General features: G+C 33.2%; 2 protein-coding genes across 2 annotated transcripts in view; both read left to right on the top strand.

Annotated features, from left to right (window-relative positions):
- The window catches only part of LOC126882016 (pyridoxal-dependent decarboxylase domain-containing protein 1), a 102,966-nt gene that overhangs the window by 56,625 nt on the left and 20,829 nt on the right, over positions 1-25,512 (top strand). Inside the window, exons 7-9 of the mRNA XM_050646786.1 lie at positions 1,531-1,602; positions 15,445-15,820; positions 21,413-21,697. Coding sequence (XP_050502743.1) covers positions 1,531-1,602; positions 15,445-15,820; positions 21,413-21,697 — 733 coding nt within the window. The remainder of the gene's footprint in view (positions 1-1,530; positions 1,603-15,444; positions 15,821-21,412; positions 21,698-25,512) is intronic.
- On the top strand, positions 10,442-13,135 carry LOC126882023 (uncharacterized). The gene is made up of 2 exons (XM_050646799.1): positions 10,442-12,607; positions 12,683-13,135. Exon 1 carries the CDS (start codon positions 11,756-11,758, stop codon positions 12,545-12,547), a length of 792 nt encoding a protein of 263 aa, XP_050502756.1. The 5' UTR covers positions 10,442-11,755; the 3' UTR covers positions 12,548-12,607; positions 12,683-13,135.

The raw sequence follows: 25,512 nt of genomic DNA, 5'->3' as shown, positions 1-25,512 counted from the left end.
ATACCACATCTCGCTCGTATTTCCTCACTTCTTGCTCTGTCTCTTAGAAGTTTGGTTTGTTATTTTTTCTTTCATTTCTGCTGTTTCCAGCAGTCTTTGTGTTTTCGCCGTATCTGCTCTTGTTTCCGCTGTATACGTCATTATCGGTCTTATTGTTGATTTATATATCGTGGTTTTCGTTTCCGTTGTGAGGTATTTGTTTCTCCAGATTGTGTTGTGAGACATCCTGCTGCTCTGTTCGCCATGTTCAGTTTCATAAACTTATATTTTAACGATAAAAAAGATGAAGTTTTTCAATCCTCATAGCAACATTAATAATATTGAAAATATTAAAAATATTACTAAAAGATTTTTAAATTGAAAAACTTATTGGTACATTTTCCTGGTGACACCTCCAAGGCTTCTACAATTTGCAAGCCAAATGGATGCTGCAGTGAAGACTAAGGGAAGGAATTCTACACTATGCAATTCACATCCCCGTCTGCAGCTTGGTAAAGTTCCAACGGAAAATGCACCTAGTTACTCTACGAATATAAAATAAAAAATAAAAATGTATACCATTTTTATTCAGTTGCAATGCGAAGGCAAAACAATCTTACTTTTCAATTAGAATACGGAGTGCAATCCAGCTCTCTGAATCGCGATTTTCGATTCTTATTGGAATCTCATCGGAGAGAGCGCAGGCTTGTTCTCCATATCCTAACTGACCAGCACCGAGAGCTTTTCCCACACATTGCAACCGAAACAAATAGGGTAGGTGACTAGCATCATCTGGCAATTGAATATTTTCAATATTATTAATGTTGCTATGAGGATTGAAAAATTTCATCTTTCAATTGCCAGATGACGCTAGTCACCTACCCTATTTGTTTCTCGGTGCTGGTCAGTTAGGATATGGAGAACAAGCCTGCGCTCTCTCCGATGAGATTCCAATAAGAATCGAAAATCGCGATTCAAAGAGCTGGATTGCACTCCGTATTCTAATTGAAAAGTAAGATTGTTTTGCCTTCGCATTGCAACTGAATAAAAATGGTATACATTTTTATTTTATATTCGTATTACTCCGTAGAGTAACTAGGTGCATTTTCCGTTGGAACTTTACCAAGCTGCAGACGGGGATGTGAATTGCATAGTGTAGAATTCCTTCCCTTAGTCTTCACTGCAGCATCCATTTGGCTTGCAAATTGTAGAAGCCTTGGAGGTGCCTTTTAGTGATATTTTTAATATTTTCAATATTATTAATGTTGCTATGAGGATTGGAAAACTTCATCTTTCAATTGCCAGATGACGCTAGTCACCTACCCTATTTGTTTGGGTTGCAATGTGTGGGAAAAGCTCTCGGTGCTGGTCAGTTAGGATATGGAGAACAAGCCGGCGCTCTCTCCGATGAGATTTCAATAAGAATTGAAAATCGCGATTCAGAGAGCTGGATTGCACTCCGTATTCTAATTGAAAAGTAAGATTGTTTTGCCTTATTGTATTGCCGTAATGGTATACATTTTCATTTTATATTTTAACATATTCTTTCAGAGTCCTAAACCAGGAGGAGAGAGTGGTACTTACACCGTAGCTGAACTGGTTTCAAAGCCATCCAGTATACCTGTAAGTACACAAATATATTGTGTTTTATCTAGAGATTTAAGTAGAGTTTTAGATAGTAGAGTTTAATTTAACACTAAAGTCATTAAGTTCGTGTAACCTTCTGGCTAAGGTCCAGTGTTAGGGTTTTCAGATCGCGCATGCGCCCCTAACATGACGTAACGACCACATAAGTAGTCGGCTTAACGTGCACTCCAAAGCACAGTGGCGGCTCAGTTAAATTACTAATTAGAAATCGAAAAATTTAGTGACGGGATTCGAACCCGTGCCCTACAGCTTGTTATACCAGTAACATAGCCACTGCGTTACTAATTCAACACTGATTTTGTAGAGCTGAGAGAATGTCATATTATGGAAGTATCTACTGATCATATTATCAAATAGTATTACTGCTATTTGATTAGATATGCTTCATAAGTTTCATTTTAAACTGTGAATTCATTTTTTGTTTACAAGCCATTTAGTGTCGACGTGTCACAGTATTTTTTCTTACAATGGATGGAATCAAGTATCGTGCAGTGATTCAATTTTTATTTTTGGAAGGCCTTCAATTAGTACAGTAGGAAGATTGGTGGCTGAATTTAAACAAGGTCGTACAAGCCTTGAAAAGGACGTCCAAAAACAGCAACAACCCCAGAAATTGTAACAAATACAGGATATGGTATCGGAAAATGGTCGAGTGACTGAAAGAGATTTAGCAGAAGCCCTAGGTATCTCATTGGGCAGTGTAAGCAATATTTTGACTGAAGTATTTAGTACCTAAAAAAATTCATGCGGTGAAAGCGTTTTTTATCAAATGATGAGGCCTTAACAGCCGTGAAAGCGTATTTTGCAACCCTTACAGATTTTCATTTCGCGATGGAGCGATGGAGTATTATTCAGGGAGACTATACTGAATAATAAAGTGTATTTCAAACCATAAAATTGTGTTTTTCTTATTGAACCGCAAAACTTTTTCAACAGCCTAATAATAACCCTGCTTATTAGCTCATTATTATGAGCTGATGTAATAGTGAACATTGGAATGTAAAAGATAAAGATATATCTACAAAAGATAACTTAACACGTTGATGGACAGAACGTCTACAGACGTCTAATTTCCATTGATATAATGTGACACAAAGTCTATAGACATTTTGAAAATAACGAGTTGTGACAAAAAATCGATGTCAAAAAATGTCACATTACATCTACAGATGCATATGAAATGTGACACGATGTTTATGGTCGTAGTCCACATGTTTATATGAAATGTTAAAAAAACTCATTGTTTCAATTAACTATAAGCGCTAAAAGAAATTCAGCAATTTTCCTATTCTACTTTGCAACATACAGTCATATTATAGTGTCAAAACACTTGTTTATATATTTGACGCTGTCCATCAACGTGTTAACAGTTTAGGGAGGCATGCTTGCTCTTTAAATCACTAATCCATTTAAAGTTACGCCCGTTGGATCAATTTCGGTGTATGTTTCTGTACTAATAGTCCCCAGTATACCGTCCTTTTTTGAAGATGATTACAAAAGTCTTAAAAATGGTTTTAACTGCTTTATTTGAGCGAGTCTGCCACTTTCTGAAAATTTTCAGAGTGCAGGTTGGGCGTGTTTCCGCACTCATAACACCTAAACCTGTAGCTCTAGCGCGATTATGCTTTATTACAAAACTATAATTTTTAATTGTAATCAAAAGATTATACGTTAAAATAAAATAAATTATTTTTGTCTGACAAAAAAGAGGGGGCGATCGTCGAGTCCGACACCCTAAAGATGTCACGCTAGCGCGGTACAGTTTTGTTTTTACAAAACTCTTAATCTCCAATTTTAAAGTACTTATAATTAATTACAAAAGCTTGTCGATCTGTTGTCCGACAAATTTACAGCCTCGTTTCTTTAGTCCAACAACGTAAATAATATGTTAATTATGGCAGATTATGTTTTGCGATTACAAAAGTCATAATTTTAATTTTTTTTAACTTTCAAATAAAACATGCTTATTAAAAAAAGTATGTGTCCGACAAAAAAAAAATGACGCAAACTTTTAAAAAATGATTTTTTTTTATTTTTCCCTATTTTTGAATTTGGTACCATAGCGCGCGTAACAATACGAGCCCAAGAAGTGCTTAGATAAGGAAAAAGGGGTGAGATAACTCTCATTAATAAACCTTCGCAAAGTTACTTATTTTTAATTAAATAATTATTCAATTTATTAGTAATTATAATTTATGCATAACATATAGGGCTTTTCATTCACAGTCATTTGTTTCGAGCTTCTGTCATGTGTCACATAATAGTAATATATCTACTTCATACGTTATTGGTATCCTGTATCCACCATAATACAAACCAAAGACGTATGACGTAGATATATTAATATTATGTGACACATGACAGAAGCTCGAAACAAATAACAATCGATGAAAAGCCCTCCAGATTAACACCCAATAGCATAATCCATTTTTTGTTCTTTTACTTTACACCCCATTTAATTGGAATAGAATTATTATAGTGTGTTTAAAGTTATAAAGGATATAAATAAAACATCTTATAATTTTAATAACATGTTTAATTGAAACAAAAAAGAAACCAAATTGTAGCCTAAAAATGTCAACAAATTAAATGAAATTTTGACTTTAGAAAGAGTCTTTTACTCACTATTTCTGAGTGGGTACGTTGAAGCTGCGCTTGCTGTCAAACTTTGGCATCGAAGCTCTGGATGCTACGGCAGATCTTATGAAACCATCTCGTTCCTAACCACTAGGAGGTTCCTAACCATCTTCTAGACATAAGTTGTGCGATAAAGTCAGGCAGCTGCCCTGCGGACTTATCTGTTCGAGAACCGGGTCCACTTTCCCACTCTCGATGGTTGACTACTGCTAACAGAGTTTTGAGACTGTATGTAAGTGTGGAAACGCCTTCAGTTGAACATAAATTGTTAGTATCCTTCATTCTTAAATCATACATGCCTGTATGGTTCAAAATAAAGTACAGCAAATACATAACAGATGAACCTGAACACGTGTTTGAGCCTATCAAATCAACCCGATTTCTACCAGAGAATTTGAATAAAGAAATTGATCCTGTAATCGAAAGAAATGCATTTTTTTCCACCCAGAAAATTTGCTACTGAGGATGATAGTGGATGAAAGGAAGCACATAAGAGAATTAGGATTCCGAAGAGTAATCAAAGAAAGGATGTTAGCTACAGAAACAGAAACAATTATGGTTTTTCGACCTCCAAAAATCAACTGTCATGCGACTGACTCTACTGAATTAATTGATTGGAACACCACTGAAATTACACCACCATCACTGTTACGGAGAGTCTCTGATGATGAAGTTTGGGCTAAAATCACTGCTGGTGAAACACCCGAGGATTGGAACTTTGAAAAATTTCCATGTCATACTCAAGCGTTACTAACTTTACGCCAATATCAGAGAGAGTGATGTTACTACAAGTACAAGCCAACCCCGTCAATATAAATATTATTCAAGTTTATGCTCCCACTGCAGACAAAGAAGAGGAAGAAGCTATTGAGTTTTATGAGAATATCAACAGAATTATACAGAAAATTCCACGACAGGAAGTTCTTATCATTATGGGAGACTTTAATGCCAAGATTGGAGCTGGAGATAAGACGCAGTACATCGGCGCACATGGACTTGGAGTCAGAAACGACAGAGGAGACCTCCTAGAAAATTTCGCAGAAGACTCAGAACTCGTTGTCACTAACACATTTTTCTAATTATCACCTCGAAAGCTGTACACATGGAAATCCCCTCAAGACAAACCCGGGAGAATTATTAGAAATCAAATAGATTACATTTTAGTAAACAAAAGATTCCGAAACAACTTTACATCTGTCAAAACTTATCCTGGAGCAGACTTAGAGACGGACCACGTTCCACTGGTGGGAGTATTTCGCGTCAAACTCAAAATAGTGCAGAAAAAGAAATCACAATCATACGACCTATGTATGCTAAAAGACCCTGACACGAAAATGAGGGTCCAAGCCACGTTAAACGAGCAAGTGACTGCAATTAGAGACGCATCGAACGAAGAACAAATGATCAAACAGATGACCGAAATAGTTCAAAATGTAAAGGATAGACACTTAAAGGCAGATAAATTAACCAAGAAGAAATCATGGATGACAGATGAGATCCTGAAACTAATGGACGAAAGAATAAATGCCAAAAATGACCCCGGCACATACAAAACAATCAATAAGAAGGAAAATTAGAGAAGCGAAATAAAAAGAAGCAATGGAGAGATGCCAAGAAATTGAGATTCTACAAAGTACGATAGTCATAATGTACATAGGAAAGTTAAAGAACTCACAGGTGGACTAAGACGGAGACAGGGAGGAAATCTAACTGATTCTGACGGAAACATCATCTTAGATAAACAGAGTAAAATTAGAACGTGGAAAGAATATCTAGAAAAACTGTTTGAAGACCAAAGAGATAACACCTTTGAGCTAGAAGAAGAGGTAAATGATGGACCAAGAATATTACAGCAGGAAGTTTATTCTGCCATAACACAGCTAAAGAATGGCAAAGCAGCAGGTCCCGATAATATACAAGCAGAACTACTCAAACTGATGGACAACGAATCAATAGCAATAATCACAAAGATATTCAACAACATATACAACTCTGGACAAATACCAACAGAATGGCTGAAGTCTGAGTTTATTGCACTTCCAAAAAAACCAGGAGCCAAAAAGTGCGAAGAATACCGTACGATAAGCCTGATGAGTCTTCTCCTAAAATTGTTCCTAAAGGTAATCCATACGAGAATTTACAAGCTATGTGAAAGTCAAATTTCGCCCAACCAGTTCGGGTTCATAAATACTGTTGATACGAGAGAGGCTTTGTTTTCAATACAAGTCTTATTCAAGAGATGCAGAGACGTAAACTGCGACGTATACGCATGTCTGGATGATTACGAGAAGGCGTTTGATCGAGTACAACACGCCAAGATGATGCAAATACTAAAAGAAGCAGGAATTAACAACCAAGATCTGAAAATAATTAGAAACCTTTACTGGAATCAGACTGCAAACCTCAGAGGTGACGGTGAACTCACCGAATATGTCAAAATCATGCGTGGAGTGAGGCAAGGTTGCATTTTGTCCCCCCTAATTTTCAATCTTTACTCTGAAAGAATATTTATCGAAGCTTTGCACGAAACTGAAAAAGGTATTCTACTAAACGGGTACCAGCTAAATAATATCAGGTATGCAGATGACACCATAGTATTTGCGGACAACCTAGAAGACCTACAAGTACTCATGGACAAAATCACGTATTACAGTCAGCAATATGGACTTAATATAAACGTAAAGAAAACAAAGCTTATGATCGTCAGCAAGAAAAAGATAACAGAAGGTCAACTCTATATCAACCAAACCCCTGTAGAAAGAGTGAGGCACTACAACTACCTCGGCACCATAATAAATGAAGAATGGACCAATAACCAAGAAATAAGAGCGCGCATCGGAAAAGCTAGATCAATCTTCAACCGTATGGGTGCGTTTTTCAAGAGCCACAACCTTTCTCTTGGTATAAAAGTAAGAATGCTGAGCTGTTACGTCTTCTCTGTCCTTTTTTATGGTGTTGAATCATGTACCTTGAACGAGGATATGTGCCGAAAGTTGGAAGCATTTGAGATGTGGCTATATCGGAGAATTCTTAAAATCCCATGGACTGATAGGGTCACAAATGAGGAGGTTCTTAGAAGAATGGGGAAGAACCGGGAAATACTAACCACCATCAAATTTTGAAAGTTTTGAAATTATGCGAAATGAATCAAGATATGCCCTCCTACAAGCCATCCTGCAAGGAAAAATATTTGGAAAGCGAGGTCCAGGAAGAAGAAGAACATCCTGGTTAAAAAACCTCAGAACCTGGTTCAACAGAACATCTGTGCAGCTTTTCCGCGTTGCTGCAGATAAGGTGAAGATTGCCATGATGATCGCCAACATTCGTCACGGATAGGCACATCAAGAAGAAGAAGATACTCAAGCCGTGGAACGCTGCGTCAAGTTAGTGACCGAAGCATCTAAAAAAGTCGTCGGTGTTAAGTAATGAGATGGTTTCATAAGATCTGCCGTAGCATCCAGAGTTTTGATGTCAAAGTTTGACAGCAAGCGCAGCTTCAACGTACCCACTCAGAAATAGTGAATAAAAGACTCTTTCTAAAGTCAAAATTTCATTTAATTTGTTGACATTGTTTGGCTACAATTTGGTTTCTTTTTTGTTTCAATTAAACATGTTATTAAAATTATAAGATGTTTTATTTATATCCTTTATAACTTTAGACACACTATAATAATTGTATTCCAATTAAATGGAGTGTAAAGTAAAAGAAAAAAAATGGATTGTAGTGCTATTAACACCCAACACAACATACTAGACCACAACTTCTTTTAAAGTGCTAATTTGTGAATTTTACCATATTTTGAGTATTTTGCGCTACCGCAAATTAAAAGATATTGTCTGTTTCAAAGGGCCTAGCCGGGTAAGATGGTGAAAAGTGCCCCCAAGCCGATTCGAATTCCATATAGGCCACTTTTTAGCACATATAGAGGATATCACTTTCTGAAATTTTTAACCCCCTAGGTGGTCACGTGACCCCCCTAGAGCCTAATTAAGCTTTTTATGTTTTTATTTTTTATCTCAGCCGCATCGAGAGCTAGCCAAAAACTTTATTTAAAAAATTTGTAAGTTTAAAAAAGATCTATATGAAAAAATTTTTTTTTTAATTTTTGGCGGGAAATTCGAATTTTTAGAACAATTTTAAACTTTTAAATAAGTCTGAAAAAAAAACTAAGACACTCGTTTTTACGAAAATCAATTATAATGTGTATTTTTGCACAATCTTTCACCCTGAAATTTTTCAGATTTTTAAAATTGGTGAAACGTACCTTTAGAAATGAAAAACCGCATTTTTTCGCTTTTTTCGGGTATTTTTTGAAGAAAATCCAGTATTAAAAATCAGAAAAAAAATTTTGCGCATTTAGCATAATTTTTAGATTGTTCAATACCTTCTATGTAAATAATATATTCTTCATTCTTAACGATAAAATCATTAGTTTAAGAGATTTTTGAAGTTAAAACCGAAGGGATATAATGCATTACTCAAAAAAACTCTGCGTTTCATTTTAACTTCAGATATCTCGAAAACTAACGATTTTATCGTTACGAATTAAGAATATATTATTTTCATACAAAGTATTGGAGAATCGAAAAATTGCACTAAAATAGCAATTCCGCCAGTGACGTAGAATTTAGGAAGGGTCAACCAATCATTCTCCCCTGTCGTACGCCTCTGGTAGTAGCCTGAAACATTTGTTTAACATAATTTAGTAGGGTGTATAGTACCTACACTTGCTGCCAAGTATGACAAGGATATGTCGAACAGTTTTTTACTTTTAGCGGGAAATTCGAATTTTTAGAACGATTTGAAAATTTTAAATGAGTCTATAAAAAACTAAGAAACTCGTTCTCACGAAAATAAATTATAATGTGTATTTTTGCACAATATTTTACCTTGAATTTTTTCAGGTTTTTAAAATTGGTGAAAAGTAGCTTTAAAAATAAAAAAACTCATTTTTTCGCGTTTTTTTTTTCAGAAAACCTAACAAAATCAGAAAAAAAATGTTTTGCGAATTTAACACGAAGTGCTGCTGCTCTGAATTAGGTAAAGATACTAGATGGTTGTTTGTAGATGCTGTAAAAAATCAAATACTAATTTTTTCAATTTTTTTTTTTTTCGTATAAAATGCACTGAAAATTTTGAAAACACTTTCTCACGTGTTTAACATAAAGGACTCTTGACCATAATATTTTAAGAGTCAATCAAATAGTCAAATAGATACCATAAAATATCAAAAATCGATTTTTCAAATATTTCTTATAATGCTATGTTTACAAAAAAGCCCCCATGAAACTCTAGAGTTCAGCCTTTACATTATTTCGGCGTATTCAGCTTAGTTTCACAGCGTGATATAATCCATCAAAACAAAATATATAGCAACATCTCAGGAGAGCGAAGTTTTCTGAAAAAGTTATATTTCTATTATATGATTTCAACGAAATATATATATATATATATATATATATATATATATATATATATATATATATTCTAAACAGTTTATTTGTATTTTGTTTAAACATTAGACCAATTTTAATACTTACTACTTTCAAAAAAAAATTTTTAAAATATGTAATACCAAAGATTAAAAGTGGTCACCCATCCAAAACATAACTGCACTCGACACTGCTTGATTCCGGTTGTGGATCGACAACCGCTCAAGTCAGTAGGCTATGATGCGCGTATGTATCTAGGTAGCAGTGGAATAAAATTGACACCAAAATGACATTTAGTCAGATTATATAAAAATAATTCTCAACATTTTTACTGTGCAACATTTACTGAAATAAGTTCAATTCGTGTTTTTATTTAAATTAATTTCAGTAATAGATCTGGACACTTGAAATATTGAAAACAAAAAGTGGTTAAAAAGCAAATTGGAGTCTGTGGAGCCAAGCCGTTTAGCAGTCGTTTACGTGTTTTATCCATTCACAAAAAATACTGGTAAAATAATTTTTCTTTATAATAATTTTACGAAAGAATGACTTGTCTTTATTGCAGTCCTGTATGAAAATGTGTGTTTGTTTACATTGTAAGTGAAAAAAAATGTTGATTAGTTTATAAGGTGGCATATAATTTATGGTCTCATATAATATTTTTCATTGAATCTCAATTTGCGCTAATTTTTTAGTCTAATACTAACTTTAATCTATTTATTTCAGGTTAGTAATGTCTGATAGCACTAGTAAAGGCAAATCATACAAAAAGTGCATCAAATGCGGTGCCGATGAAAGAAAAGCTACGTCGTATAAAAAATTCATTGTGTCTGATTCTTTAGCCAATCAAATAAACCAAGTTTTGAATCTAAATAGTGCACTCGGTGATTACATCTGCAAATCTTGTTATACAACGTTTCAATTTTTAAACCCAAAACCAAAGGAACAACAGGATTCATCGCAACAAGAACAATGTTCACAAAGTACACAAACTGATAGTCAAGGTTCAGGACCGATTACTTTGTCACAATCTTCTAGCAATGTCTCAGAGTTCGTACTTGAAGAGTATCCTAAAGAAGAAGAAGAGTGTATAGAATTGCCATTTCCTCGTCCTATTTCGACACATAAATATTGCTTCTTATGTGGAAAATCAACTATTATTGTCAATGTACCCTTTAATGCTCGCAAACAAGTCTTTACATCCAAGAAAATATTTATTCCTGATGGCAACCGGTGTTGTTCTACCCATTTAATAAAAAAACGCTTTTTTGAAGATGAAATAAATAATATTCAAGTATATACACATTATAGTTCAATTAAAAAATCAGACGTCATAAAGCTTCTTGAAAACTTGAGAGTTGATATAGACAAAGAACTAACAGACAAAATTGGCGAGTGCTCTCTATCCGAAGAGCGTTTACTTATTTTTACTGGCTTAACTTGGGAAAATATTATTATGCTACGTGATATGATGACGTCACTGAGAAATACGGAATCGAGAAATATAATTCAAGCATTGGTCGTATTTCTTTTTAAATTACGATCAGGAAACTCAAACAACACAATTGCAGCTGTACTTGGACTTGAGCGCCCTCAACAAGTATCGGATTTTTCTGCATGGATTTTAAGTTCTTTTGAGAAAGATGTTTTGCCATCTCGTTTTGGAATTCAAGCTGCTAATCGACAACATTTAATCGACCAAACCGCGCCGGTTGCCAAAATATTGTATGATATTCGGGGCGATCAGCTAGGTCTCGTATGTGATGGCACATATCTCCGTCACGAGAAAAGCAGTAATAATGAATATTAAAGAAAATCATACTCTGGACAAAAAAAAGCTCCTCTGTGTAAACCTTTTACAATTTGCACTACCAATGGCTACATCATAGACATACTCGGCCCGTACTATGCAACTGACAACGATGCTAAAATTCTTGAGAGTATTCTCAATGACCCAAATGGATTGATAACGCTTTTGCAGGAAGGAGATAAATTTTTTTTGGATAGAGGGTTCCGCGACGTTATACAAAAACTGTCAAACCTTCAATTTCAAGCACTGATGCCTGCATTAAAGGGAAAAAGGAAGCAACTCACAAGTATAGAAGCCAATGAGTCACGTATGGTTACAATGGTTCGTTGGGTTGTCGAAGCTGTACATGGTGTAATAAGCCAAAAGTATAAACTTCTGCATAATCAGTTCGATAACAAGATGATTCCCAACGCAGCTCTATATTGTAAGATAGCGGGTTTTTTGATAAACACATTTGGAAAGAGATACGTTTCCGAAGTTTCAAGTAAAAACGAAATAATTGCACAAATCAACAAAATAAAAAGTTTAGAGAATACGTTGCTTCAAGAATGTGAAGAAAATAGATGGGGTAGGCGGAAAACTTTATTTCAACCACTCCAGTCCAATGATGTTTTAGATTTCCCCGAAATGACAGAACAAGATTTAATAACTTTCTTCACAGGTACATATCAACTGAAACAATCAATTTCATATTTGGCCGAGTTAATTACTGAAGATAATAAAGTGGATCTACAGTTCTTGAAAGAAACTGCAGACATAATTAAAATTCAAGTTCGTTCGAGACATATAAAGGCTAAAACATACAACTGTTACATTCACTATCAGCCTCATTCAATTGGTACCAGTGGAATCAAACGCCATTATTGCGATTGCGCAAATGGTGCCAGAACAATAGGATGTTGCTCACATGTAGCCGCTATCATCTACTACTTATCAAATGCAAGATATCTAGCTAAAATTGTAAATCCAGCAAAAATACTAAGAAACATATTTGATTCCAATGTTATACCTGTTATAAATGAAGACAGTGATGAAGATTGAATGCAAAAACGATATTAAACTATTGCAACAGGGCCATTTCGCTCCCTACAAAAAATATAAGTAAGTACTTTTTTTAATGTTAGCAATGGAAAACTTTTTTCAACATAGGTTATTAAATTAAGTTAAAAATTTTAGATTACGAGGTCAAACAATTATTTCGACGTAACTCTCCAATGCTCAATCAATAGTGTCCAAATAGTGTTCCGTCATCATCTAGTATAACATAGAACAATGTCCAAGTGGCTTGGTCCCGGCTAGGATTTGTAACAGTTTCTAGCATCGGCGTCGACTGTATATTCAATTTATGTATTATAATATTATGTATATTGTTGCACTTATGTAAATAACTTCAATAAATATCTTTTTTAAAATACTGTTATAACTAATACGTACTATTAAGTGGGTTCTATAATATTATTATAGAATGTATTCATTATGTATATCGTTTATAAATATACAGGGTGTTTCATTAATAATTAGAAATATTTTAATAGTAGATTCTTGGGCTCAAAAGATTAAGATCCAATAACCAAATACCCAAATCACTTAAATAAAATGTGGCTAGTTACAAGGTGTTTTATTAATCAATTAAAAAATTATATATGTACCCAGTACTTTAAGATTGTTTGACATATCCTTGTCATATTTGGCAGCAAGTGTAGGTACTATACACCCTACTAAATTATGTTAAACAAATGTTTCAGGCTACTACCAGAGGCGTACGACAGGGGAGAATGATTGGTTGACCCTTCCTAAATTCTACGTCACTGGCGGAATTGCTATTTTAGTGCAATTTTTCGATTCTCCAATACTTTGTATGAAAATAATATATTCTTAATTCGTAACGATAAAATCGTTAGTTTTCGAGATATCTGAAGTTAAAATGAAACGCAGAGTTTTTTTGAGTAATGCATTATATCCCTTCGGTTTTAACTTCAAAAATCTCTTAAACTAATGATTTTATCGTTAAGAATGAAGAATATATTATTTACATAGAAGGTATTGAACAATCTAAAAATTATGCTAAATGCGCAAAATTTTTTTTCTGATTTTTAATACTGGATTTTCTTCAAAAAATACCCGAAAAAAGCGAAAAAATGCGGTTTTTCATTTCTAAAGGTACGTTTCACCAATTTTAAAAATCTGAAAAATTTCAGGGTGAAAGATTGTGCAAAAATACACATTATAATTGATTTTCGTAAAAACGAGTGTCTTAGTTTTTTTTTCAGACTTATTTAAAAGTTTAAAATTGTTCTAAAAATTCGAATTTCCCGCCAAAAATTAAAAAAAAAATTTTTTCATATAGATCTTTTTTAAACTTACAAATTTTTTAAATAAAGTTTTTGGCTAGCTCTCGATGCGGCTGAGATAAAAAATAAAAACATAAAAAGCTTAATTAGGCTCTAGGGGGGTCACGTGACCACCTAGGGGGTTAAAAATTTCAGAAAGTGATATCCTCTATATGTGCTAAAAAGTGGCCTATATGGAATTCGAATCGGCTTGGGGGCACTTTTCACCATCTTACCCGGCTAGGCCCTTTATTTCCTATTTTTTAAACTATTAACTAAACAGTTTTCACTATAGCACGTTCAAATATTATTGGCTAAAGAGTGTAAAAATAATTGAAAAATGTCTTGATTTCTGAAAAAACTAACTGTATGATGCGCGAGCTGGGGGTTCAATATATAACTTTATTTTACTTTGAATTTTACTTATATACCCCAAAGGCAAGTTTTCCGCGGTATAGCGATTAAAAAATGAAACATTATTTTTTTTCGACCCACCCTAATGCCTATTCAATTAATACCAATTTTGTTTGGGTTTAAGTTAATTTTGATAAATAAATTAAATAAACATAAAATTGTAGTTTGGCATTGAATTAGAAATGATTCAAACGTCCGCATGCGGTAATTTGGCAAAAAAGTCGACGTTGACGTAAAAACATCTAGAGAATTGAAAAACGCCAACTTTTTGACAAATAACCATAGGCTGAAGTTTGAATCTTAATCTTAATCTTAATTAAGTAAAATTAATTTATTGGGCCGACTATCTGATACCTACCCAATTTTTATCTGACAGTGCTATATTTGGATAAAGGACCGTCCAATCTATCATTTATGATTCGTGTCCGTAATTTTGTAATCGGAAAACATAATCTGCCATAATTAACATATTTACGTTGTCGGACTAAAGACACGAGGCTGTAAATTTGTCGGACAAGAGATCGACAATCTATTGTAACTAGTTATAAGTACTTTCAACTGAAAATTAAGAGACTAAGTTTTCACTCTAATGGCATATAACATATCCCACCAGAATGAAAACAATGGGAACCTTCTCTGGTTACACCTCCGAGGCTTCTACAATTTGCAAGCCATACGGATGCTGAGACTAAGGAAGATGAGGGAATTCTACAATTTACAATTCACGTCACATCTGCTCAGCGCGGTAAAGTTCCAACGAGACTGGTTCCCTTCATACTCCACACAGAGTAAATGTAAATCAAAAATGAAAATTAAGAGTTGTGTAATAAAAAATTGTACCGCGCTAGAGTGACATCTTGCGGGTGTCGGACTCAACAATCACCCCCTCTTTTTTGTCCGACAAAAATATAATTTATTTTATTTTAACGTATAATATTTTGATTAAAATTAAAAATTATAGTTTTGCAATAACCAAACATAACCGCGCTAGAGCTACAGGTTAAGGTGGTATGCGTGCGGAAACGTGTCCAGCCTGCTTTCTGAAAATTTTCAGAAAGTGGTAGACTCGCTCAAACGAAGCAGTTAAAAATATTTTTAAGACTTTTGTAAACATTTGCAAAAAAGGACAGTGTACTAGGGACTATAATCCTAAAATAACTTTAAAAGTAAATAACTGAGTCTCTATATTTACAGCTTTTGATGGAATCGACAGCTTGTTCAGTAGTTTTCCAATTTGTTCCCGAAACATCCGATAATAGCGAATACACTGCAAAGGTACCTCCCTACTACGACAAACTCAACTCTTGGCTTGGACAAATCTTGCAAATAGACGCTCCCCAAGTGCCAATCGACATTTGCGAATTAGAAAATATCGGAGTGGTCCTTCGGTTCTGTCCATTCGAAAACGTTTGTGGCCAGCAGCCAAATCTAGAAGAAATGCAAGCTTTTATAGTGTGTTTAGAGCAACAGTTGGTTATTTTGAAGGCAACAGTCCACCATAGGGAGAGCTTCGTAAAGTTGGTGGAAGTTTCTCCGGTGCTAAAAATTGTTGATCTACCAGATTGGGCAGGTACGTAAACGTTTTTGTTATTTAATAATACATCTAACTAAATGACACCAAACAATATTAATAATTATAAGTTTTACAAACAACTTTACAATATAACAATGATAATCTATTCCTTGGCACAAAAGCATAACTACGGACGTTTGTCAGTTACATACATATGATTTTTGGTCTAGTTTCAAGTTCTATCGAAAAATTGCCAGTTATATCTTAACTTTTAATAACTCTTAAAATTGTAACATAATAGTACCCCAGTCCTTCGGATGTAATAAAAACAATGAAAACGTCCCTACTTAGTAACAAGACTTACTCAACAAACATCATCATCGTCATTGTCTCAACAGACAACGTCTGAACAACCACAATATCAAGATAAAAATATATCCATAAATTACCCTTTAATTATAACAAGCTAAAAATGCGAGAATTATTATAACAAAAACTTTGGTTATTTACGTACATATTTAAATTCATAATATGGAAAATTGCTATTATGAAAGTTGTTTAGAATTAAAAACTATGTTTTAATTTGCAATTACATATATTATAATATAAATATTGTGGACTATATAGGTGCTCTACTCTTGAGCGAACTCATATTTTTTACATACCTCGTATAAAATTAATAAAATTTGATATATGTATTATGATTACATCTTAGATTTTAAACCATGCAGAGCTTTTTATGATGAATAACTTTTCTTCGTAAAATTAATAATAAAAGAGTTATCATAAAAGAAAAATTTCAATTTTTTTAAATGAGAAAGATGTAATTGCATATCGTCGCCTTAGTACTATAACTTGATAACTCCAAAATTGACGTTTTTGAGATAACTAGTTAACAAGATGTATTTTATTTGCCTCCATATTGTGTAAAAACTTGATAGCTCACTTCAAACGGGTTAAGTATTTATTTATGATTGACGAAAGTTGATAAAACCAAAACTCCACTAATATTCAGTGCTAAAACTTGACAAGATAAGTTATCAAGCTATTATTTAATCGAAATAATGGTGAATACGACATACACTGAATGCTATAACTAGATAACTCGAGTTATCTAGTTTTAGCACGTGTTTCTCTGAAACCATTGAACTTACCACATAATTGCTATCTGTTTATTCGGTTCATTTTAATGCAAGAATTCAAGAATTGTTAGCAGATCTGGCAACCCTCATAACAGAGGGCTAATTTTCAACAAAATAATCTTTAAAATATCAGTTGTGTTAAAAAGTTCACTTATATGCGACTTAGCACAACATGCGACATTACCAAATGTTAACATTATGGTAGTGCTAAAAGTTGATAACTTTAATTTTTCATGATTTTTTCCATATTGGAAAACACATTACACCATATTTCTAAATAGATCAGTTGCCAAAAAGTTAAGGAACAGTATTTTAGAGCCGCAGAGTGAATTCCGTATTTACCAACATCATGGTAGCAGCACAAATATCTTTAAAATCTTTAAACTCGTTTATCTCAAAACTACTAATGTCGAGTTATCAAGTTATAGTATTAAGGCGACGATATATATTAGAACATAGTTTTTAATTCCAAACAACTTTTCATAATAACAATTTTCAATTTTGTGAAAAATAAAGAAACTTTAGTCTTGAGCGAAATTCATATTTTTTGACATAACTCGTATATTATAGATAATAGTTATTTATGTACCAAGTCAGTAAAGCGACCCTTTATCGAACGAGTCTGATATTACGAGAAGAGCGAGCGAGGCGAGTAACAGACGAGTTCGATAAAGAGTCTTTACTGACGTGGTGCATATAAAATTTTATCGCCAACATAATTTGATATTGGTTTTAACATTTACTTGCAATTTACAATTCAAGAACTTTTTAAATTTTAGACGTAGTAATAATTTCATGACAGTGATGACAGATAAGTTTTTCAAGATGGCCGCTTTCTATTTTTAATCGCTAGTTGTCAATATTGAATAATTATGTACTAAATCGGTAAAGTAAAATACCAGCTTTTCGAATATGTGAAAATACTTTTTCTACGAATAATATTTTTTATATGAATATAATAGGGAACTTGCACATTTTTTTTATTAGATAATAATGTTCAGTTTTGTTTAAAAATGAGATTTCCAAAATTTCACGTTTCAAAAACTCGTAATAACTTAGAAATACATATTTAAAGTCTTCTGCGGTATAAAGTAGTTCAAACGGCCCGTGACGTCACATAGTTGTGCATTAGTTTTTATTATGGTTATATTTCGCTGTGTCTAGGTACATCGCGAATTAAACTTCATCAAGCCAGTGACGTCATTATTTAGCTTGCGCAGTGACTATATATTTTGGTACATGCTATTTTGATATGTTTAATGTTTGTTTGATAGAAACATATTTGTTAAGAGAAGGGAAGCAGAACTATTGAGATGTTTCAAACTTAATTGTAATAAATCAATGTATATATAAAAGTATATATTTAGGTTAGCAAAATAATTATATGTATTTAGTTTACATGACATGTAGGTACAAAATATTGTTAAAATAATTTTTATACGTAAGTGAATTATTATAATCAACTATTCTAAATGCAAAATAAGCCACAATTTAACTAAAAAAAAAAAATATTTTATTAACGTTTAGACGTCCAAATCGGATGTCATTTCAAAATACAACAGTTAGTCAGATTAAATAAATTATTAGAAAAAATTTTTTACTAAGCAACAACATTTTTGTTTAATTTAATAATATTTTGTATTTTGACAACGACATCCGGTTTAGAAGTCGAAACGTTAATAAAATCAATTTTTTAGTTAAATTGTGGCTTAGTTCTCATTTAGAATAGTTGATTACAAAAATGCCACAAGGATAATAGCTTCAGAACAAGTTAATTATTATTGTGAAAGCTTTAGGTCTTCCTTTTATTTTAATCTTTTACGGTAATACTATTTCATTTATAACTAAAAAAAATATATATTAATTTATAGTCTCTTATCTTTTTCGTACTGTTTTAAAATGTTCTTAAACTCATTAAAAGAACTAAATAATTGTCCACACTCCGTAGTTAATTTAAAAACAAACACTAAACAAATAAAAAATAAGAAATCACTGACACTCTAACTTTTTTATTTGCGTACACATTAGCGTATACCTAGACACAACCTTATATTTAGGTATATTCTTCTTCTCCTTCTTTAGTTTATTGGCCTCCACCTACTTGGGTATTTGGCAAGCTCATCGTCGTGGAATAAGTCAAAAATATTTATATTCTAATGACATTTATCGTATATCATTGTAATAATATATACCAGTTTGTTAAAATTGTAGTTTTATACTGTTTTTGAAGGAAAGGAACGAAGGTTTACTATTGAAAATAAAACCATTTTGTAAAAGTACAAATTTTCTATGAATAGGTCTAACGATCAAAAACACTTGTAACGTCACATAAATGTATTTTCTACTGACGTTTATAACGTCTAATTTAAAATTCTGTTTACTTTATTGGAAAAATGTAAATGTAAAACCAAGTGACGTCACGACGCGTTTTGGACCACCTGTTTTAATTTGAATTTTTAATCGTCTTTAGGAGCCAAACGAAAGACAAACAAAACTTTTTTATCTTTGATACATGTTTTAAATTATGTTCTGTTGTGATTTATAACATTTTTTTCGAATTTAAAAATTTATGCAAGTTCCCTATTACAAAATACTACAGAATTTCACTTTTTGACATAAATTTAATTGATAATATCGCAAATTTTGTACAATATTTTTAATAAATAAAGTAAATAAATGTTAAGTTCATTCAAATAAATAATCGATTACTGTCATCGACCACTTTACATTCAATCTCGGTTAATTTGAAATAATACTTTACTGCCGAAAATGAGGGCAAATGAGTACAATAATGAATGACTTTAGTGACGGTTGGCGATAAAATTTTATATCAGATGGCTGAATCTTAGGTTCTAGACCATGCAGAACTTTTTATGAAGAATAACTTTAATTCGTAAAATTAAACATAAAAAGTTTCCCATAATATGAGTCACAACTCAAGAGTAGACACGCTGTATATACAGTAAGAGCCACCGTACTACACACATGGGTAGATACCTAATTGCTATGCTTATGGGCTAGTCCGGTCCGTTCTCAGATGTGACTTTCATCTCTGTCATGTTACTGTCAAGAAACTATTCAAAATAATTGTTTTTCAATACAAAAAATACATTAGTTAGTAGTATTATTACTCTTTTTTAAAATAACTTTATTCAAACATCAAGAATAGTACAATACTTTAAAACATTTACAACTTCAACAAAATGACAACTAAAAACGTCAAAATTAGATCAGCTTAATTTAATACAGCTGATCTATTATTTGTCAACTTGCTATGTTAATATTCGGTTTCTATACATTTTCTGACGTTCTAAACGTCACTTGACATAAAAATAAACATTGCAAAAAGTGAAGGGTCCAGGACTGTAATAGCTCAATATTCATATGTGTCTAGTATGGTGGCTCTTACTGTATACATACATAAACATAATACATAATTATTGGGTAGATAACTCAAATACAAAAGTAGTAAGCTGCCATTTAACATTAAAGTCCTTTTCATGAGCATTTTTCAATGCGTCACAATTTTTCGATTTCTTTCTAATTTATTAAATTGTATGTGACAGAAAAAAAGGCACGTCTATGACTACAGACATTTATAACATTTATTCTAGTTATTCTAGTTGTCGATAGATGGCGCTATAATCCAAGAAAAAATTATTTACGAATTATATAATATATCTACGAATATAATCTGTACAATTTATACGACTATGCAAATCAAAGAAAATACCATTTTATAAATGCAATAAACACAATTGATTTTTTTTATGCCAAATTTCAAATAAAATGTAACAACTGTCAGATTTAACTAAAATGTCATGTTAGAATAAATGCTATAAATGTGTATTATCACGGACTTACCTTTTTTTCTACCATTTGTGACGCACTGAAAAATGCTCAGGGAAAGGACTACATTAACATTAATAAATAAAATTTATTTATTTGAAATTTCATTTGACGTTTATTTGTGTCAGCCAAAACAAAGATTTTCATCTCGAGACAACAATTTAGGGTCCTGATCACAAGCGTTTATAGCCGATGTCAGCCGAAGGCACGCGCTAGTACGACATAAGGAATTTTCATTTGCATTTTTACGTACAGTTTATTACATTTAATGCGTTTTTTAACAGTGTCTTCATTGTAGAATTATTTCGCTATTTAAAATTGCTAAAGACTCTAAATTGCTGCCCCGAGATGCAAGTTACTTGACGAATTATGACGTCACAATTTTTGACTTTGAGGTCGGTTATCTCGAAGATAGTTTGAGATAACGAAATGCCGTTATCAGATTTTGATTGAGGAGGCAAAACTACGTACGAATCTATCGGTAGATCGGCTGCAAGTATTGCAGGGGTGGCGACTCACGAACGAACAGAGTTTGCGAATTTATAAACGAAAACAAAATTTTCGTTGAAAATTACATTCCAAATACCCTCGTTTTAGCTTTTTATAGATTGATCTAGATTGATTATAGAGAATATATCTTACGACTTATTTTTTTTAGGTCTAGGAGGAGTACGGTATTGTCCAGAGGGATGGGAGCAAATATTGACTGATCAAGCTAAAGAAGAACTTAATCATCTTAACATGGTTCTGGTTGATACTCTTCGATCTACGGATGCAGCTTTTTCACTGGGAGAAGGAGATAATGGTTTGATGTGTGTACGGTTCGGAATGTTGACCCCAGAATCTGATGTCGAAAAATTGTTAGATCTAGTTGTAAAAGTGGGACAATCTGTAGAAGAGAATTCTAGAGTACTTGATTCGATGAGTGAAATTGTCAAAAAGGGTAAGTATAAATAAAAGGGAAGAATGAAAGGACTTTAATGCAGTTTTCTATTAGTCAATTCTGATATATGCGGACCACTCTTATATTTTACAATCTTCTGTTACAGTTTTTATTGCCGATACAGAATATATCCTGATAATAGCCAATCTTGACCATTAATATGAAGAAATTACTAAAAACATTTAATTTCAACCGTTAATGGTAGGTACATTTAACAGTGCATCAAAAAATTGAAAAAATTTAATTCTAATAGGATATGGTGACAATACTGATGGGTATGATCGCGGTAATAATACGAAGAGTATGTGAAATATTTAATAATAAGTCTATAGAACGCTTATAGCACGTGGAACAGTTGTGTGAAAATTATTTATAAATTTGAGAAAAATGAACATGTACGAGAACTTCCAAAATGTGGTCGCCCTGATATTCCAGAGGAAACCAAAACTGACATTTCTGACATTCCTAAAGAGCACAATTGGTACAGGTGGACGAAGACGATCCAGATTGCAAAATGGAGTTCTTTGATACAATGTTAAAGAGATTAAGATTTAGATATAAATACTCATCTCGTAAATCGATCAATTTGGTTTTCGTAAGATGGGGCACCTCTTCATTATTTTCTAGGCGTTCGTGAGTTTCTCGACAATACATTTCCAAATTGTTGAATTAGAAGAAGATGAGCTATAGAATGGCCAGCAAGATACCCGGATTTGATACCGTTGAATATTGGCCATTAACAGATTATATGTTGCATCGGCCATAAAAAACTAACACAAGAGTAAAATATACGGGTAGTCCCATTTAAAAATACGCACATCCGTATATCTCAGAAACTGTAAATTTGACATGTCGAAAATATAACATTTTAAATCGCCGGTGCATGTAATATACCTAACCAACTTGTTTACTTAGTGCATCAAAAATATTGTTTTTCTATGGATGCTATACAATGTGCAACTTCTCTCACTACTTACATACATTCAAAACGAACAATTTCTCAGGGTGTGAGAAAAGTCGGCCATTGCAGTGAGAAATATTTTTTCTCACGGGTTCCATACGTAGAATCGCGGTTTTCATGGTAACATGCACAATACAAACAGAAATATATTTGTCAAATAAAATGCGTCAAATCAAAACTTACGAGGAATTACCTTTTAAACCTGTTCAAATATAACTAGTAACTATAATTTTAAATAAATAAAAGTATATAAATATTAAGAATATTAAATACCTACATATGTATATAATATGTATTTTATTTAAATTTTGGCATATAGTCTACATAATAGCACCTAAATTATTTAATTTTGGAGATTGAACTCTTGACAAAAACGCATCCATAGAAAAAGTACAGTGTACAACACGTGAGAAAACGACATATTTCTCCCTCGCTTGATTTGCGGCACTCGCCTCGTACCTCGGCTCGTGCCAACAAACTTCTGCGCTCGTGAGAAATATGTCTTTTTTCTCTTGTTGTACAATATACTATTTTTATCATGGAACGACGCCACTTTTTGGATGAGAAAAAAGGGCAGTAGGCATTTTTCAATGTGGCATGCGGCAAACTAATGTAGCTGAGCGCGTGGGACTCTCCCAAAGTGTTACAAGTCAATTGAGTCTGCGTTTTTGTGCCACTGGAAGTCCAGCTGAATGTCATCTAGGTCGTGAGCGCGCTTCAACTGCAGCTCAAGACTGATTTTTAGTGTTAACCGCTAGAAGACAAACAACAATTACCGCACCTGAATTGGTTAGCGACTTGCAGCTGCCACACCAGGTAATCATATGCCAAGATACCGTAATAAAGCGTCTCCATGAAGCCAATCTCCACAATCGAAGGCCATTAAGATATCCACCTATCTCCAGAGGCAATATTAGAGTAGTGTCAAGAATATCAAAACTGAGATGCGAATTATTGGGCTACAGTTTTATTCTCTGGCTAATCTAGATTTTGATTACATCCAGATTCTCTTCGAGTAAGAGTGTGGAGACGATCTGGAAATGTAGAACACTTAAAACATGTCCAAGACGGTTACACATTGTAACAAAAAAAAACTTCTGAGTGAAAGTAAAGAGAATGGGTAAACTCCAACAGAAGTAAGGAAAAAGAAAGAAACTATTGTAGCTAATGGAACAAAAATGTGTGGCTTCAACGTTGAGAAGCCGAAGTAACAAAAATACTACTTTTTGCAGTAGTACTTGTATGGTGGAATGAAAAGATGAAAGGATGAGATAAACGGATAATAAAAGTATGAATAGACAGAGGCAAACTGAATGGAGTTAGGCTAGCGATATAAACAAGAGAACGACAACTTAACACTCAAGGATGGATACGGCCAATTTGCATGCCTGTCAAAGATGGTAGCTCAAAGTAGATAATGATGACTAGAAATTGAAATAATAAGAAGAATAGCTGCTCAGAAAATAGATAGAATAAATATAATACAGTAAAGATAGAAGAATATAGGAGATAAATAAAATAGACTAAATTACGGGCGCCAGAAGATGGAATCAACCAATCTTCCAGGTATCTTACACTGCTGTCAAATATTAAATATATAAAATCAATAAGTACATGTAAATATAAAGGAATAATAAGAAATTTTGACTTTTGTATGACAAAAAAAAAATAAGGTTAGGATTTTCTCTGAATGAATATTAATTATAGATATTGGAATGATTTAAAGATACTAAATTCACTGAAGAAATTTACACATAAGATTTAATTTGGAAAGATTATATGTCACCATGAAACAGAGTGACAACAGGTTGTTATAAAAAAAATTAATATAAAAAAAATATGTAGTTACCATGTGACTGCGATAATTATATGCCGGAAAACTCGATAGATCTATTTCTTGAGTTCTTCTAAATATTCCTAAATACATTTTATTGATCCACATTTTAAAATTCAATTTTAATTATAAAACTAGGTCTTCACCTGTAAATTTTGACCCAAATTTGTCACATACCCAGAGGCGGCTCTAGCACATGTAGCGCCCGTGTGCAGTCGATGCTCTGGCGCCCTTTGGTAGACGCGCAGTCAAAATGGAATAGTCGAATAGGTACCTACCTATTCCTAGTACTGGTAGATAGGGTATTAGAGGGTATTAGGTACACTTATATTGTAAACAAAAATCCCGATGTAAATAGTCCAATATTAAATTATGTCGGGAGCCAATAGGTATTTACGGCGTCAGAACAACCTACCCAAAAAAAGAGCCCCTTCAGACTTTTTATCGGCAGATAGTTTGCTTTCAAACTAATTTGTCGGCGTTCAAACTAATTTGTCGGCCAGATATCGGCCGACAGTTTAATCATTGTGAGCTAACTAGAACATGCGCACACACGACGATTGTTTATCGGTCGATAGTTCAATTCTCTCCTGGTTTTGGTATCCAATACTTGTGCAGTGCGAATATTTTTTGAATATTTTGCTAAAAAATGGCATCGTCTAATTCACAAACGTTAATTGTAGAAACCTGCATGGCCCAAATAGCATGACTAGTTCATTGAAGGTGACTAAGATCATCCAATAAAAGGCGAAAAACTTTTTTGGGTAATCAAGTAATTTAGAATACATTGTGTAGAATTTTCCACTAAATAATCTATTACTGAGAATTCATCATCAGCATCATCAACAGCTATTTCATCCATCGCCAGAAGGAAGCCTTCCTTAGGTATATCTATTCATTTTAGTTTGTTGTTTTTTGCATCCATTCGTGACCAGCCATTCACTTGATGTCATCAGTCTATCTTGTTTGAGGTCTGCCTCTACTTATTTTGCTAGTCCTTGGTCGTCATTCAAGAATTTG

Source organism: Diabrotica virgifera, chromosome 3, assembly GCF_917563875.1.
Source record: "Diabrotica virgifera virgifera chromosome 3, PGI_DIABVI_V3a".
NCBI lineage: Eukaryota > Metazoa > Arthropoda > Insecta > Coleoptera > Chrysomelidae > Diabrotica > Diabrotica virgifera.
Note: the sequence above shows the minus strand (reverse complement) of the source record. Positions and strands in the feature narration are given on the sequence as shown.

Coding starts and splice junctions, on each gene's coding strand:
- LOC126882023 (XM_050646799.1), top strand. CDS start 11,756: ATGCCTGCATTAAAGGGAAAAAGGAAGCAACTCACAAGTATAGAAGCC.